Consider the following 19398-nt stretch of genomic DNA (forward strand, 5'->3'; position numbering starts at 1 on the left):
TTGGACTAGCCTGACTAACGTAGTTTGCAGGCTATTGCATTAGTCTGGGTGTTTACCCAGAGCGCACCTAAGGGTAGCGGCTGCGGGTTCCACGTCAAAAAAAAAACAAAATAGCATTTATTTAATTCATTAAAAGTTGTTACAACAAACCTGTTTTAGTAAATTCAAAAATAAATAAATGATTTGTTAATTATAATCAATATCTTAAAGATTTTCGTTAAAAAAAAACTTAAAGATATAAAAAAAACAAATGTAATTACGTGAAAAAATAATTTGTGCACAGAAATTATGATATAATATAATGAAACCAACAATGCAATCTTGAATATTCCCTCCCAGAGAATATTGAATCATCTCTTAATTATCTTCATCCAGCTAATTATCTCATCATCAATACTTATCATGTCGAGGAGCTCTTATATAAAGTAAGATATTAAAATCTACGACTTTTCATCGAATGTTATTCTTGCAGGAAATAAAATTAAGAATTAATGAAGTATACACAAAATCCAATATATATATATATTCTTACACAAAACATAAATCATGATGAGAACAATTAGCTAGCAAGACTCTCAAATGTTATGAAAGGTTAATAGAAGGATTTGATTAATGCTTATTTGTCAGTATCATTGTACCACAAAGTCGTACACACAGCCGACTTTTTAACATTTGACCTTACAATTTGGAGTATTTTTTAGTTGCAATCATATCTCCCATAGGAGAGGAGAAGGGCCAATGCCGACTCCAAGCCAACTCATTTACCCTAATCCATTGACTTAATTACAACTTGTCACACCAATATCATGTATACTAATTATTAAGAGTGACGTAATCATGATTTTATGTAAATTTATATAATGTTTACTGCAAAAAATATATATATATCGATTGAATTATATTATTTCGAAAATTGATTTTTTTTTTCGCGTACAAATTACATACGGTCGCCATCGTCATCGGCGCATGCGGTTCTCACGCACCAAATAAGGGTAGTTAAAGACATATATTGATAGGTTACACCTGAAAATTCAACTGGGCCTGAGCCCAATCATGAAAGTCCACTCCAAATATTTTTGAGATCCAAGCTTATTTAAATATTATATATATTTAAATCAAGCAGACTTTGAATTCTACAAAAGCCCATAAAAGGCTCAAGCCCGTGAAAACTCTCCGAATATCTATAAATAGCTCAAGTCACCTCATTATTAAGGTACACACTTTCTTAAGCACTATATCTCTCTACTCTCGATTATTATTCCTTGAGTAATTGCTGACTTGAGCGTCGGAGCGCCTTCGCCGGGAACCCTCCCGGCTCCTCTGACTTTGTTTTGTGACGTAGGAACAACCCACTGAAGATCTCTCAAGGGAACGTACACGGACTTATTCATACTCCGAACTTTGCGGAAGCAACGTGTCGAGTACAAGTGATTTTTGGCTACATCAGCTTGGCGCCGTCCGTGGAAACCCGTTCACTACGTCATTGAGAACACATATTACTTCAAATATGTCTCAAGGAAATATTAACAATGGAAACGCACCGCCGAGTATTACTCTCACCCGTGAAGACTTGACTGCGCTAATGGAAAACACAGCAGCACTCGCAGCAAAAGATAAAGTTGCTCAGTACCTAGAAACCCGCAAGCAAAAAAGCAGCAAGAAAAAGGCTCAGACTGAAGGCTCGTAATCTCTTGACCCTAATAACGGAGACCCAAATAAAGATAAGTCTAAAGTGAATGATAAAGATCAAGGGGGGACCAAGAAAAATACTACTCAGAAAGACGGTGAAGCAAATGTTCACACAGTTCATGACATTTCTGGCAAAAACAAGATCATTAATCCAGCTCGGAAGGATGAATCTCGCACACATGTAACGGGAGAGAATATGTCCGCAATTTTGCCGTCACGTCGAAGCCCCTTCACTGATGACATATTATCTGAAGCATTACCAAAGGGAGTCAAAATCCCCAGCTTACCTGAGTTCGATGGAACGAGTGACCCCCAAGACCATATTGACAAATTCTACGCGAAAGCGGATTTGTATGATATCACAGATGCTGCATACTGTAAAATTTTCCGAACAACATTATCAGGAAGAGCACTCACATGGTTCAATAAGTTACCCTCTGGATTTATTGCCAATTTGGAGCAACTTACTGACTGCTTCATCCAGCAATTCTCAATTAACAAAAAATACCCAAAAACAACAGCATATTTGTTCACAGTCATTCAAAAAGAATGAGAATGTTTGAAGGACTATGTTCGGTGATTTACTCATGCGTTGCACAAAGTCTTACACGTGAATCATGATTTGTTAGCTGGAATAATGCAACAAAACTTGCGCCATCGGAAGTTCAAAGAATCAATAGCGGGAAGGCTGCCCAAAAACTTAGAGGAATTATTGGAAAGAGCTGAGAAATACATACGGGTTGAAGAATATATAGAGCCACACTACTTGAATAAAAGAAAGAGAGAAGAAGATAAATCAGATATTAGAAAGCGAGACGAGAAGCGAACAGCACAGAGCCCCCGCCTCCAAAATACACCCCTCAATGCACGTTTGACCGATATATTGGTAGTTGCTGAAAAACAAGGGTTGTTGCATCCCCCTCGCCCAATGCAAAATAACCCAAAGCGCCAGCGTTCGGACAAGTACTGCCATTTTCATAAAGATAAAGGTCATACTACAGAAGATTGCTTCAGTTTTCGAGCAGAAATTGAAAAACTCATAAAACGCGGGCATTTGGGAAATTTTGTGGACAAGTCCCGCGGTGAGAAACGGGATGACAGGCGTCGGGACGAACAACCAAAATGTGACTATCAAAAGCGACATGATGAAACTGGGAAACAACATGAACGAGCTGATAAAAATTTGCCCTCGGGAGGGGTAATTGCCGTAATCACTGGGGGCCCTGCTTGTGGCGACTCGAACAATGCAAGAAAAGCTCTTCTGCGGGCAGCAAAAGGAACCAACAATTTATCTAGCCCCACATGCTTGTCGATATATGAAATTGGAACCATCCAAGAGGGATTATCATTCAGTGACAAAGATCTGGAGAACCCTCGGGGCTAGAGCCGTCAATTTGGGTTAGGCCCGTCGGGTTGGCCCGGCCCGCCACACAATTTAAATGGGTTGGGTTGAAATTTTTTCAACCCAAAAAAATGTGGGCCTAGATAGGCCAACCCGCCTGGGCCCGCGACCCGCGCGGGTTGGCCCGCGGACCTAGAGAATTAATAATTTATTTTTATTGTTATATATGTATTTTTTAATAAAAGTTATGATTTTTTTTTGTATTAATTACTTTATATAAAATTTACACACATGAAATCAATAATTAAAATTTTTATTAATATGTTTCTATTAATATTTATTTATGAAATGATTTTTATAATTAATTGTAATATTTTTTATTTATTTTTTTTGTCGTGATTCAACCCGCGGGCCGGCCCGCCTAACCCGCAACCCACCTTGGGTTGGGTTGGGTTGAGGATTTTGAGCCCGCCATCGACCCGCCAAAAGGTGAGTTGTTGGTGGGCCGGCCCGCCCCGCCATGGGTTGGCCCGTTTGACAGCTATACGGGGCACCCATAATGATTCTTTAATTATCTCAGCCACAATCTCCAATTTTTGGGTAAAGAAAATTCTAGTGGATTCAGGAAGTTCAGCCGACATAATTTTTCATGATGCATTCGTGAAGTTGGGTATTAGTAATGCACAGTTAGCTTCAGTCAACACTCCACTAGTTGGATTTTCCGAATAAATAGTTGAAGCTTTGGGAGAAGTAACGCTTTCTCTTTCCTTGGGTTTTTACCCCAAAAGGTCTACTAAGATGGTGAAATTCCTTGTAGTAAAGGCTTCATCTGCATACAATGTGATATTGGGACGACCAAGTCTCAATATATTCCAAGCCATCGGATCGACATATCATATGAAGCTGAAGTTTCTAGTGAGGAAAGAGCACCGAAACCTGGTAAAATTTTACGTGAAAACGGAATACACTTGGTGGATGAGGAAGCCGAGAGCAAAGAAAGAATAACAGCAACCGAAAATCTAAAGCATGTAGAAATCGTACCGAGTAATCCCAAGAAGACACTGAAAATCGGGACCGAATTACCTCCTGAATTGGAAGAGAAGTTGAAAAATTTTCTTGGTCGCAATTTGGACGTGTTTGCTTGGGGTGATGAGCATCTGCCAGGAATACCTCATGAATATGCGCTTCATCACCTCCGTGTTGATCCGAAAATGAGACCGGTGAAGCAAAATAAAAGAGCATTTGGTCCAGATAAAAATCGGCATATAGCCGCTGAAGTGGAGAAACTCTTAGCGGCAAAGTACATCAGGCCAGTTTCATACCCAGATTAGCTTGCAAATGTGGTTTTAGTACCGAAGCCGGGAGGAAAGTGGCGTTTGTGTATAGATTTCACTGATCTCAACAAAGCATGCCCCAAAGATCCGTTTCCACTCCCTCGAATTGACTTGTTAGTCAATTCGACAACAGGATGCGAGCTGCTCACTTTTATTGATGCATATCAAGGATACAATCAGATCGGCCTAGCACCAGAAGACCAGGAAAAATCAAGTTTCGTCATTGATCGAGGAATTTATTGTTATGATGTAATGTCGTTTGGGTTGAAAAATGCTGGAGCTACCTATCAACGTCTGGTAAATACCATGTTCGAACACTTGATCGGGCGTAACATGGAAGTTTATATAGATGACATGCTCGTCAAAAGTATTCAAGCATCTAATCACTTGGAAGATCTTGAGGAATGCTTCAGTATACTCAGAAAATACAGGATGAAACTTAATCCGGATAAATGCACTTTTGGTGTACGAGGAGGCAAATTTCTCGGTTATATGGTCTCAGAACGAGGAATAGAGGCCAACCCTGAAAAAATCAAAGCAATTTTAAACATGAATCCTCCGAAGAGTGTAAAAGGCATCCAAGAGTTGACAGGACGTTTGACCGCCCTCAACCGATTTATCACAAGATCTGCAGACAAGGGTTTACCATTTTTCAAAATGTTGAGGAGTGGGAAAGGTTTTCAATGGACAAAAGAGTGTCAGCGAGCATTTGACGAGTTGAAAGTACATCTGACCTCTCCGCCGTTGTTGGTAAAACCAAACGAAGGTGACACCCTGTGAAAGAGTGGGTGCCCGGTTAGCCAACTTGTGGCTAAGGGATTTTATGACTCTATGTAAAACAATCTTTTGTTTAATATAATTTACACTTTTATAATGGCATTGAATTTATCTTTCTTCATATTGTTATATTATGATATACTATTGTTGTTTTGATAAAGACCTTGAATATACTATAGTGTATGTAAGATGTGGTAGCACATGAGGATGGCTATCATAAAACACATCTTATAGTCACTGTATATTCTAAACAGTTCTTAGTCAATTGAGCCGTCCGCAAATAAGGATAAGGATCGCTCGAGATTGAGACTAGCATTTGCGATGCCGAGTACCACATTTCATTGGTATGGAACATAGAAATGTTCAAAGCATGCAAATGGATATTCATATGATGAATGATCGAACTACCCTATTCGGACTTTCCAAGTGGTTATCACTTATCGAGTGGATAAAGTCCGCGGTTTTGGTTGTACACCATTAGTCCTTATTACTTGAAACATCATTGAGACTCTATATGCTAGTACTGTACTTTGACTCATTTACCAACTCTATTGGGGTCATCAGGTGTCGGGATTGGGTACAGTTACGACACATATAGGAGTCGATGCTTTGTTGTCAAGGATTCACCACATACTTGCGAGTGTGGATATCCTATGCGATCTGAGGAGATATTAGTGTGACGAATCTCTGGCCAGAGTACATGATGTGTTTTAGGTTAATGGGTTATCCTAGTAACACATGCGATGTCACTATTTGATCTCCGAGATGTTATGCATAGTTATCGAATCTCGAACGACTCTCGATGCACCAATGGTTGTTGATTCGATCGGGATATATGGATGAAGGGACCGTACTGTACGCTAACCAAAATCTACTGGTTCTTGCAGGCACTATCAGTAATACCTAGGGAATCATGGGGCGATGTTGCTAGGCGCTCTTACCATGATTCGATGGGTAAGTCGGAAATTGTTGTTCCGAGTCACAAGGAGTTGTGAGCCCACAGCTAGCTGTATTCCTGAACCATTGAGGGTTACACAAGTAATGGATTACTAAAACCCCGTAGAGATAGTTAAATTTAAAGAGTTAAATTTAATGAAAGAGAAGTTGGACTTCTTAACTAAAGGGAATGAGATTTCCTAAAATGACATAGGGATGGGCATTTTTGGAAATCACTGAATTCGGATTCAGAAAAATTATCTTGACTCTAAAAGATGCAGAAATGGTTTCTGTGCACATTGGTGAAATCAGTTTATCAATCGGAGTCACGATGAATTTTATATTAATTTCTATAACAACGGGCTTGGCTTGTTGGGATTAAGCTATGGATTGTGGGCTTTAAGGAGTTAGAGTCCTGATACAATTATAACTAGAAATTATCTATAAATACATGTAGTGGGTTCGAAAATTGAGGAGAATTGATTCATCAAATTTTCGAACACACACATATTATTTTCTAAGGGTTTTTCGAAAATCCTTGTCCCTTTTCGGAGAAAATTCAGTCTTGTGATTTTTGTGAAAAATTACAATTCTGAATTAACAGATCATATCTGTTTATTCTCTACGCAAACTTCTGATTGATTTCTAGTGCAGTCAATCAGAGGGTTTCTGTTTTCCATTCGTGGACCTAATTCCGGAGAAAGATCGTGACACCATCAGTTCCCGGGATTTACAAGAAGAGCAGATTAAATTCTGTTGGAGTCCACAATCAAGCTTTTGCTTGACAAAGGTAAAATATTTAATAGTGATTATTTATTTTACTTACACAAATTTAATCGTAAAAGTTTTGATACCCAGATATGGAATCGTTCCATATTAATAAAATAAATTTTTAAACTTCCGCTGCACCGGGTATCAATTCTAATTGATCTGAACACAGTTTTCCAACAGTGGTATCAAAGCCAGGTTGCTCAGATCAAACGATTAAATTAATCGATTGTACAAAATTTTTAAGCCTCGGTTTTTGAAACAAAACAAATTTTTTTTAAAAATTAAATTTTTGATGGGCAAAACACGGGCAGCGATCGGATCGCTGCCCGGGATTGTCCCGGGCAGCCCGGAAAATTAAAATTTTAATTTTTGAAAAAATTTTGAATTTTTGAAATTCTAGTGTTTGATCCGATCGAAAATTGTTTTTGATTAGATCACGAGGCATCGGATCGAATTGTTCGAGTCCGAAATTTTTAAAATTGATTTTGGATAAATTTGAATTTTTGGAAAATTTATAAATTTTATCCGTTAAATTAGATTTTATAAAATTAATTATTTTGGTACAATTGATGATAAGATATGATCTTATGGATGGATAAGATAAAATATGATTTTATCTTTTAATTATGATGTCATTGCATGTTTATCCAATTATTTTAATTATTGAATTAATTATTGGATAAAAGGATGATCGATTGCCATGACCAATGTTTTAGGTGTATGTTAGGTGATTTACATTTGTCTTATTGTTGTTGGTGTTTATTAATGGGCTTGGTTTATAGCCCAATATGATTGTCATATGTAATAAAAGTGGGCCTGGTTTATGGCCCGTTCCCACCCCTAAAATGTATCCCATATTTGTCATCGAAATTTATTGTAAATTTATTAGACTTAGTGGGAGACAAAGATTTGAAGAAATGGTGGGCCCAGCAGACAATGAAGACCGAAGAAATGTAAATTGGAAGCACAATGTAATAGGATTGCATTGCATACTTACATATCACCTAGGATTGGACCTAGACTCGTGATTGGCAACCACGGGTCGATTAGTTAATGGGATCGATCATCCTTAAATAATATATGATATTATTGATGTATGCATGTTTAGACAAAATTGTATGAATCCCGCAAGCATACATAAATTGCATGATGAGACAAATTTTCAAAATAAAATCCCTCATTTTAAATATGATTTAAAATTGATATCAAGATAAACAAAATGAATTTTAAATATTGTTTAAATATTCCTACCTTCCATCAACGATCAATGTATGTGATGCTACCCGCGGATATGGTCCGGCTCATATTATTGGGGGGGCCCGTTCGTCGGAAAGCTGTACATTGGATCGACACATGTTGTAAGTTGGGTGGAACTCCCATGGGATTGACTCATATTATTGGGGATCCACATGGCGACCGTCCATCACAACTTAATATTGATGGGTCATCTTGACATGTCACAATAAACGGCGTCATATTATTGGGCCCTTATTGGACATGAGGTAAAAACATGGAGGTTGCTTTGGAAGCAATTGGGCTCTACTTTTTGAAAATTATGGTTGGCTGATATTATTCGGGACCATAATTTGTCAATTGGACTCCATGTTCCCACTAAAGAAAATGTTTCTCGTTTTCACTAGAGGGTAGTGAAATCGTCAAAATAGTGGGAGTGTAATTCATAAAATGAAATTCGTCATATTTTATGTCTTAGTAAATTAATTAAACAAATCATTGATTATTGTCTGTTTCCTTTTCACTATACTATTACAATGACTTCTCGCAATCCACTGTTTTCAATTCTCGAACAAAACAAATTGACTGGCGCAAACTATACGAAATGGTTCCGTAAGTTGAAAATTATTCTCACTTCGGAAAAAGCTTTCTACGTGTTAGAGAAGCCGCCTCCGAAGGAAGCCCCGGCTAATACAAGTCCGGAAGAGTTGGCCAAACTTGATTTATGGTGGGACCATGATATCAAGGCCAAATGCTACATGCAGCTTCGATGTCTGATGAGCTTCAAAGGAGATTCGAGGATGCCGTGAATGCTGCTGACATTCACAAGAACCTCAAGGAACTCTTTGGAGCTCAGTCAAGATCGGAGAGTTATGCCACCGTCAGAGAGCTCATGACGAGCCGCATGCGAGATGAGACTTCGGTCCATGAGCATGGGGTATGCATGATTGGGCTCATTGAAAAGTTGGTAACACTCGACTTGACTTTGGAGCATGAACTTAGCGCGGACTTGTTGCTTCTATCACTTCCTTCATCGTTTAACGGTTTTGTGATGAACTTCAATATGAACAAGATAGAGGCCACCCTTGAAGAGATGGTCAATATGCTTGTCACATATGAAGCCACACTAAAAAAGGATAAATCGGTACTCTTGGTTGGCTCCTCTTCTAACTCTAAGAAAGGACCAAGTGGAAAGGGTAAGAAACGTTCTGCCCCGCCCAAGAAGATTGTACCAAATAAGAAGGGAAAGTCCAAGGCTTCAATTGAGATAAAAGATGAAAACGTTTGCCATTACTGCAAGAAACCCGGTCATTGGAAACGTAACTGCAAAGAATACCTCGAACAGTTGCGAACTGCAAAGGGTATGTTTTACATTGAAATAAATGTATCGCTTAATACTTCTTCTTGGTTATTGGATACCGGATGTGGATCTCACATTTGCAATGACTTGCAGGTGATGACAAGAAGTCGTAAGCTAAGGATGGGTGAGACCCAGCTAAGGCTCGGGAATGGTTCTAGAGTCGAAGCCAAAGCTATAGGAGACATTTATTTAGTTTTGCAGAACAATTTTAAGTTATTTTTGAGAGATGTTTTATATGTTTCGGATTTGGTCAAAAACATTATATCTATTTCTATGCTTGATAGAGATGGTTTTTCTTGCAATTTTGTGAATGAGATTTGCAATATTTACAAGAATGAATGTTTGATTGGAAATGGACAACTTGAAAACGATCTATATAGCTTAAAATTAAAAGACGTTCCAATTAATTATGTTGATAAACCAGTAACAACAATTAAAAGGAAGGACGATAGTCAAAACCCGACAAACCTTTGGCATGCTAGACTAGGTCATATTTCCTCAAGGAGGATGAACAAGCTAGTGGGAGAGGGCATGTTTGATATGTCTGATATTAACTCTCTACCTACTTGTGAGTCCTGCCTAAAGGGAAAAATGACTAAATCTCCTTTCAAAGGGAAACCTGAGCGTAGTCAAAATCTGTTGGATTTGATCCATACAGATGTTTGCGGTCCATTTAGGATTGGTACTAAATGTGGCAACACCTACTTCATTACCTTTACTGATGATCATTCTAGGTATGAGTATTTATATTTAATGAAATATAAGTCTGAAGCATTTGAAAAGTTCAAAGAATTCAAGGCTGAAGTAGAAAACAAACTAGGTAAAAGTATTAAGGCACTTCGATCGGATCGAGGTGGAGAATACTTAAGTACCGAGTTTTTGGACTATCTAAAAGAGAATGAGATTCTCTCTCAGTGGACTCCTCCTATGACACCTCAGCTTAATGGTGTTTCGGAGCATCGCAATCGAACTTTGTTGGACATGGTTCGATCCATGATGAGCTTCACTGAGCTCCCACCTTTGTTTTGGGGATACGCGCTTGAAACGGCGGTATTGTTGTTAAACAACGTCCACACTAAAGCAGTAAATAAAACACCATACGAGTTATGGAATGGCAAAGCTCCTAAGTATTCGTACTTGAGGATTTGGGGATGTCCTGCTTACGTGAAGCAGACAGTGGGAGATAAATTGGATAGTCGATCCACTTTATGTTATTTTGTAGGGTATCCGAAGAATTCAATCGGATATTATTTCTATCATCCTGCTGAAACAAAAGTGTTTGTTTCAAGGAATGCCACCTTCTTGAAGAAGGAGTTCTTATTGGATAAGAAAGGCAAGATGATGGAACTCGAAGAAATTCGAGAAGAACCCGAGATACAAAATAGCGATCCTACACCTCAAGAATCATCACAAGACACGCCTATTACTAGGAGATCCGAGAGGACTTCTAGGCCTCCTATTAGATATGGTCTTCTTCTTGAAGGGGATCAAAGTGAACCCGTCATTGGATGTGATCCAAGAAACTTCAAGGAAGCAATTTCTGATGCGGATTCGAATTTATGGCTTGAAGCTATGCAATCGGAAATAGACTCGATGCATTCTAACCAAGTTTGGTCTTTAGTAGATCCTCCCGATGGAATTGTTCCAATTGGGTGCAAATGGATCTACAAGAGAAAGCTTGGGCCTGATGGAAAGGTATTGACCTACAAGGCACGATTGGTGGCAAAAGGTTATACTCAAAGACAAGGAGTTGACTATGATGAAACCTTTTCACCAGTCGCAATGTTCAAGTCCATAAGAATCCTTATTGCCATAGAAACATGGTATGACTATGAGATATGGCAAATGGATGTAAAGACTGCATTTCTTAATGGAAACATTAAGGAAGAGATCTATATGACGCAACCTGAGGGATACACATCCATGGGAAGCGAGCATAAGGTACGCAAGCTTCAGAGATCAATCTATGGTCTCAAACAAGCATCAAGAAGTTGGAACCAGAAATTTGATGAAACAATAAAGGATTTTGGTTTCATCAAGAACCCGGAGGAACCATGCGTGTACAAGAAAGTAGTTAAGAATGCGGTAACATTCTTAGTACTTTATGTTGATGACATCCTACGCATGGAAAATGATGTAGGGATGTTGCAGTCAACAAAGATATGGTTATCAGGTAGATTCTCGATGAAGGATTTAGGTGAGGCATCCTATATTCTAGGAATTCAGATCTATAGAGATAGATCTAAAAGAATGATAGGAATCACTCAATCAAACCTACATCGACACCATATTGAAAAGGTTTTCTATGGATGAGTCCAAGAGAGGACATCTACCTATGTGTCATGGAGTTTCTCTATCCAAGTCTATGTGTCCCAAGACTGACGAAGAGATAGAGAAGATGACACACGTGCTATATGCGTCAGCCATAGGTAGTATCATGTATGGGATGATATCTACCAGACCGGATGTAGCCTATGCTCTGAGTGTCACGAGCAGATACCAAGCCAATCCCGGTCAAATGCATTGGAAAGCCGTGAAGGATATTCTTAAGTACTTGCAAAGGACTAAGAATTTGTTCATGGTTTATGGAGGGAGAGAATTGAAGTTGGATGGCTATACCGACTCTAGCTTCCAATGTGACGTGGATGACTCGAAATCAACCTCTGGATTTGTATTCGTGCTCAATGGCGGTGCTGTCTCTTGGAAGAGTTCCAAGCAGGACACCACAGCGGATTCCACCACTGAGGCAGAATACATTGCAGCATCAGCTGCTGCTAAAGAGGCGGTTTGGATAAGGAAATTCATCCAAGAGTTGGGTGTAATTCCTGAAGCTGTTGGTCCAGTCCCGGTGTACTGTGACAACACGGGTGCCGTTGCTTAGGCAAAGAAACCAAGGTCTCATCAGAAGTCCAAACACGTACTGAGGAAATACCACATCATCCGGGAGATCGTGGAAAGAGGAGACATCAGTGTCGAGAGAGTGGCCTCTACAGACAATATCGCTGATCCGCTTACTAAGCCCTTGCCAAGACCATTGTTTGACAAACATCGCGAAGCAATGGGATTACGTAGTATGACTAGTTGGCTTTAGGGCAAGTGGGAGATTGAAAGAGTGGGTGCCTGGTTAGCCAACTTGTGGCTAAGGGCTTTTATGACTCTATGTAAAACAATCTTTTGTTTAATATAATTTACACTTTTATAATGGCATTGACTTTATCTTTCTTCATATTGTTATATTATGAAACACATCTTATAGTCACTGTATATTCTAAACAGTTCCTAGTCAATTGAGCCATCCGCAAATAAGGATAAGGATCGCTCGAGATTGAGACTAGCATTTGCGATGTCGAGTACCACGTTTCATTGGTATGGAACATAGAAATGTTCAAAGCATGCAAATGGATATTCATATGATGAATGATCGAACTACCCTATTCGGACTTTTCAAGTGGTTATCACTTATCGAGTGGATAAAGTCCGCGGTTTTGGTTGTACACCATTAGTCCTTATTACTTGAAACATCATTGAGACTCTATATGCTAGTACTGTACTTTGACTCGTTTACCGACTCTATTGGGGTCATCAGGTGTTGGGATTGGGTACAGTTATGACACATATAGGAGTCGATGCTTTGTTGTCAAGGATTCACCACATACTTGCGAGTGTGGATATCCTATGCGATCTGAGGAGATATTAGTGTGACGAATCTCTGGCCAGAGTACATGATGTGTTTTAGGTTAATGGGTTATCCTAGTAACACATGCGATGTCACTATTTGATCTCCGAGATGTTATGCATAGTTATCGAATCTCGAACGACTCTCGATGCACCAATGGTTGTTGATTCGATCGGGATATATGGATGAAGGGACCGTACTGTACGCTAACCAAAATCTACTGGTTCTTGCAAGCACTATCAGTAATACCTAGGAAATCATGGGGCGATGTTGCTAGGCGCTCTTACCATGATTCGATGGGTAAGTCGGAAATTATTGTTCCGAGTCACAAGGAGTTGTGAGCCCACGGCTAGCTGTATTCCTGAACCATTGAGGGTTACACAAGTAATAGATTACTAAAACCCCGTAGAGATAGTTAAATTTAAAGAGTTAAATTTAATGAAAGAGAAGTTGGACTTCTTAACTAAAGGGAGTGAGATTTCCTAAAATGACATAGAGATGGACATTTTTGGAAATCACTGAATTCGGATTCAGAAAAATTATCTTGACTCTAAAAGATGCAGAAATGGTTTCTGTGCACATTGGTGAAATCAGTTTATCAATCGGAGTCACGATGAATTTTATATTAATTTCTATAACAACGGGCTTGGCTTGTTGGGCTTAAGTTATGGATTGTGGGCTTTAAGGAGTTAGAGTCCTGATACAATTATAACTAGAAATTATCTATAAATACATGTAGTGGTTTCGAAAATTGAGGAGAATTGATTCATCAAATTTTCGAACACACACATATTACTTTCTAAGGATTTTTCGAAAATCCTTGTCCCTTTTCGGAGAAAATTCAGTCTTGTGATTTTTGTGAAAAATTACAATTCTGAATTAATAGATCATATCTGTTTATTCTCTACGCAAACTTCTGATTGATTTCTAGTGCAGTCAATCAGAGGGTTTCTGTTTTCCATTCGTGGACCTAATTCCGGAGAAAGATCGTGACGCCATCAGTTCCCGGGATTTACAAGAAGAGCAGATTAAATTCTGTTGGAGTCCACAATCAAGCTTTTGCTTGACAAAGGTAAAATATTTAATAGTGATTATTTATTTTACTTACACAAATTTAATGGTAAAAGTTTTGATACCCAGATATGGAATCGTTCCATATTAATAAAATAAATTTTTAAACTTCTGCTGCACCGGGTATCAATTCTAATTGATCTGAACACAGTTTTCCAACACCCTGTTGATTTATCTGGCAATATCCGCGGAGGCGGTAAGTGCAGTATTGGTCTCTGAAGTAGGACGTGAGCACAAACTAGTTTATTATATCAGTCGAACTTTACACGGAGCAGAATTAAAATATACAAAGATCGAGAAACTGGCACTGGCTTTGGTAACTGCAGCGAGAAAACTACGTCCTTACTTTCAATCTCATCCAATAATTGTACTCACCAATCATCCTCTCAAGCAAATTATCTCGAGTCCTGAAGCATCAGGAAGAATGGTTAAGTGGGCTGTTGAACTAAGCCAATATGGAATTGAATATCGCCCGCGTCCAGCGATTAAAGCACAAATTCTGGCTGATTTTCTAGTAGAGATGACAGTAACTCAAGAAGAAAGCTCCACCCAGACATGGATGGTTTATGTCGACGGGTCATCAGCCTCTATAGGAAGCGGTGCAGGTATAGTTGTGGAGAGCCCACAGGGAGATAAATTTCAATATGCCGTCAAATTTCTATTCCCTGCTATGAATAATGAGGCAGAATATGAAGCTTTCATCATGGGAATTAAATTGGCCCTATCGGTCGGAGCAAAAAGACTGACGATACACAGTGACTCCCAACTTATCGTCAGTCAGGTTAATGGAAATTATGAAGCGAAGGAAGATAAAATGCTTGAATACCTCACTCAAGTGAATGAGCTTCTATCGCGTTTAGACAACTATGATATAAAACAGATACCTAGAGGGGAAAATGAGTCAGCAGACCGCCTTTCCAAGTTAGCAAGCTCCTTGGCCAACATTGATAATAGGGAAATTACATTCCTAACTTATGGCAAGAAAAAAACTGATGGAAGTGATGTTACAATCTTCTGTGCTGACAGCGAAGAACCTAGTTGAAAAGATGAAATAATCGACTATTTGAAGCAGGAGAAACTACCTGCTAACCAAGTCGAAGCTCGAAAACTTAGAGTGAGAGCTGCTCGGTTCACGATCATTGACGGAGAACTGTATAAAAGAGGTTTCTCTTCACCTTACCTAAAGTGTCTAACGCCAGCTAAGGGAAACTATGTGCTCCGTGAAATTCATAAAGGAATATGTAGAAATCACTTAGCTGGCAGAGCTCTCGCGGGGAAAGAATTGCGCCAAGGGTACTTTTGGCCAACGATGAAGCAAGACGCTATTGAGTTAGCAAAACATTGTCATGCATGTCAAGAGCATGCTAACTTCCATCACCAGCCGGCTACAATCTTACAGCCCCTGGAAAGTTCTCTACCTTTTGCTCAATAGGGAATGGATTTGGTAGGTCCTTTTCTTCCTGCTACCGGACAAAGAAAATTTCTGATAGTAGCTGTGGATTATTTCACCAAATGGGTCGAAGCTGAACCATTGGCCAAAATATCCGAGAGAGATGTAATCAATTTCTTATGGAAGAATATAATATGCAGATTTGGCATTCCTCAAACCTTGGTTTCAGACAATAGAACTCATTTATCTGGAGCGAAGATAAAAGACTGGTGCAAAGGACTCTTTATCAAGCAATTTTTCACTTCTGTAGGGAATCCTCAAGCAAATGGGCAAACCGAGGTCACCAACCGGACCATTCTACATGAAACATCTAATACTAATAAATGCGGAATTTTTTTTTATTTAAAATACTAATTAAAATAGATGTACATACATGCCCATACATATATGCACAAAAATAAACAGATTTAAAAATAGCTCAAATAAAATGCAACATTTAATAAATTAAATGTCTGAGTCATGCATTAAATAAAAATGTTGTTCTAAACAATTAAATAAAAGTTTGCATGCACTGAAAATATTTCAATAAAAATATGTACTAGTACCAACTACTGAAAATGAATAAAAAGAACGACATGTTTAATATTCCATAAAAACATAATCATAAAGACTCAGACGACGGCCGCGGAGGATCACTGCATGTCCACTCATATGTCCTCGCCTCCGGTGGGTACTATGTCCTCTACGTACTCACCTGCACCATACCAGTGTAGTGAGCCTAGAGGCCCAACATGCTAACATAACAAGGGTTTAAAATAATTTAAATCACTTTAATACTAATACATAACATATACATGAATGAGCATGCTTAAAATATCATGAACATAACATAACTTAAATTAAACTTGAATATCATAATAATACATAAACATTGTTGAGCAAAGTATTTTCTAACATCGCATGGTTGTATCCATAGTGTAACCTTAAATCATACATTAAATACTGATCAGCGTGGAAACCAACGTACGTGGCGGTGACGAATCACCTCTTAAATTGGCAGTAAACTGCCCTTCAATAGTTCACATATGGGGACGAGTCCCCCTTAAATTGTCACACTACTTCAACTTCCAACATAAAATATTTTCTTTTGCTCAACCTTAAACATTAAATCATGCATAAAAATTATTTCATGAATGCATGTACTTAAATAAAATGTGTGTCCTTCATATATATTTAATTTAATTTCATACTAACATATAAATATAAAAAATAACTTCCATGCATAAAAATAATTAAATATATATTCAGGACACATGCAATTTCTCATGGGTTGTACTGAACTGCTGGCCCTAACACTCAAGCCCATTTTCTTAAATTCTGGCCCATTAATATTGAGACTGACCCATTAACATACTTAAGCCCATTAACACCTTTCTAAGCCCAATAAATCAATTAAAGCTCATTAGCACATACTTGGCCCAATAACAACTTAATCTGGCCCAATGGGCCTAAAAGCCCAAAGATTAGCCCAATAATTTTCGTGGGCTCCAAAGCCCATAAAAATTATTGGACTAACTTAAAATAATTATTCAAGCCCATTAAGAAACTTAAATGTAGCCCATTGCCCAATTAAAACACTTTAACTTAATAATTAACTTAAAAATAAAATACCCGAGCCCGACTAACTTAACCCGAACCCCACAAATTTTACCTCAAACGGATCTCTGTAGAGGGAGAACGAACCAAAACAATCTACCCCTAGTTTCTGCTCACGCGCAGAATGCGACCAGAGGCTTCAGGCCGTTTGGCCGCTCATCTCCGGCAACCACTGGCTAGAAAAATTACCTGTACAACCTTCCCCAAGGTCTTGGGGTTCTAACCCAATTGGAATCACCCTCAAACTCGTCTTCAACAGTGCACACGAACCATTCTCCTAAAACCGCTCAAACTGCAACCTGTTGCGCATCAGAAATAGATGGCTTCGGTTCCAGCCTGTTACACCCATAAAACTTGACCAATCTCGACCCTAGGGACCCTAACACACCCACCTAGACATGCACCAGCAGTTGGTTGTACCATGTTGGAAGAAAACGTGAGTCATGATCAAACAAATGCATAAACATGTCATGAACATCAAAACCGATCCTTAAATCTGAAAATTTGAAGAAAAATCGATGCTACACAATACACACTCTATAATATCTGATAGGTACGAAAATTTGGAAGAAAAACATGCCTTTCACCGATGTTTGAAGAGAAAAAAAAGGCGAAGGTGACGATTCCGGGACGACGAACAACCTAACTTGAAGCTTGAACAAACGAGGCTATGGAGTTTTCTGTGGGAAGCCGATGAAAAGATTGAAGATTGGGGTGGGAGAAGAAGGGTTGTCGGCTGATGGGGTTTTGGAAATAGATTAGGGAGTGATTTAGGTTTAAAATATTGGTAGATAATTGAATAATAATAGATATTACTCAATATAAAGATATTATACCTTAACAAAATATTTTAAACTCTTAAATAAAAATAACAATCTGATAAAATATCTCAAATCTCGAAATATTAATATAGGATAATTTTAAAATTTAATAAAAGTCAATAAAGAGACTAATTTTGACTAAAAATCAACCCTTAATTAAATATATAAATAAATACTAAAATTTTTTTGACAAAATATCTTAAAATATTATTTTAAGGCTCATAGAACTCATAAAATATTTTTGGCTAAATATTTTGGTATCTCATCCGTCCACGGTCCTGTCTCCGCGATCAAAACAATTAAATTTCTATAAATCATGAAAATCACTAATTATGGGTTAAATGCTTAAAATAACTTAAAACATGCACAAATAATTTAACATAATTATTTAACCCATAATATAAAATTCTAAATAAATAAAATCCCTAATTATGCATGCGAATTTACGTATTAAAAATTCCGGGTGTTACAATTCTCCCCCCCTTAAATTGGATTTCGTCCTCGAAATTAAAGTACGTACCCAAACAACTCCGGGAAGCGAGTCCTCATGTCTGCCTCGGTCTCCCAAGTAGCTTCCTCCTCCGAGTGATTCAGCCACTGGACTCTGGCCATCAGTATGACCCACGTCCTCAATCTGCGCTCCTCCCTAGCCAAGATCCGTATAGGCCTCTCCTCAATGCTAACTCCGGTGTCAACTGAAGAGGCTCAAAATCCAACACATGCGACGGGTTAGAGACATATCTTCGAAGCATGGATACATGAAAAATGTTGTGCACTGCTGCAAGCCTTGGCGGTAGAGCTAAACGGTAGGCCAACGTGCCAACTCTCTCCAAGATCTCGAATGGCCCTATATATCTCGGATTAAGCTTCCCTCTCCGGCCAAATCGTACCACTCCCTCCATAGGTGACACTCTCAGAAACACGTGATCACCTACTGCGAACTCCAAATCTCGTCGTCGAGTATCTGCATAACTTTTCTGACGACTCTGAGCAGTCCTCATGCGATTCCGAATCTGAGTCACAATGTCAGCTGTCTGCTGCACGATCTCAGAACCCAGTAAAATCCTCTCACCAACCTCATCCCAATGCACAGGAGATCTGCATCTCCTCCCATACAATGCTGCATAAGGAGCCATACTTATAGACGACTGAAAACTGTTGTTATAGGTCAACTCCACTAATGGCAGTCTAGTCTCCCACGAGCTCTGAAAATCGATGACACAGACTCTCAGTAAGTCCTCAAGAATCTGTATCACTCTCTCTGACTGACCATCTGTCTGGGGATAAAAAGCTGTGCTGAACAGTAGTCTAGTCCCCCAATGCTGTGTGCAAACTCTTCCAA

General features: G+C 38.7%; 1 protein-coding gene across 1 annotated transcript; it reads left to right on the forward strand.

The window, feature by feature from the left end:
* The first annotated feature begins 14613 nt into the window (after positions 1-14613).
* Positions 14614-15231, forward strand: LOC140888895 (uncharacterized). Its single transcript, XM_073296596.1, has one exon. The coding sequence runs from the start codon at positions 14614-14616 to the stop codon at positions 15229-15231; it is 618 nt and encodes a 205-aa protein (XP_073152697.1).
* The last annotated feature ends 4167 nt before the right edge of the window (positions 15232-19398 follow it).

This window comes from Henckelia pumila, chromosome 3, assembly GCF_033568475.1.
Source record: "Henckelia pumila isolate YLH828 chromosome 3, ASM3356847v2, whole genome shotgun sequence".
NCBI classification, from domain to species: Eukaryota; Viridiplantae; Streptophyta; class Magnoliopsida; order Lamiales; family Gesneriaceae; genus Henckelia; species Henckelia pumila.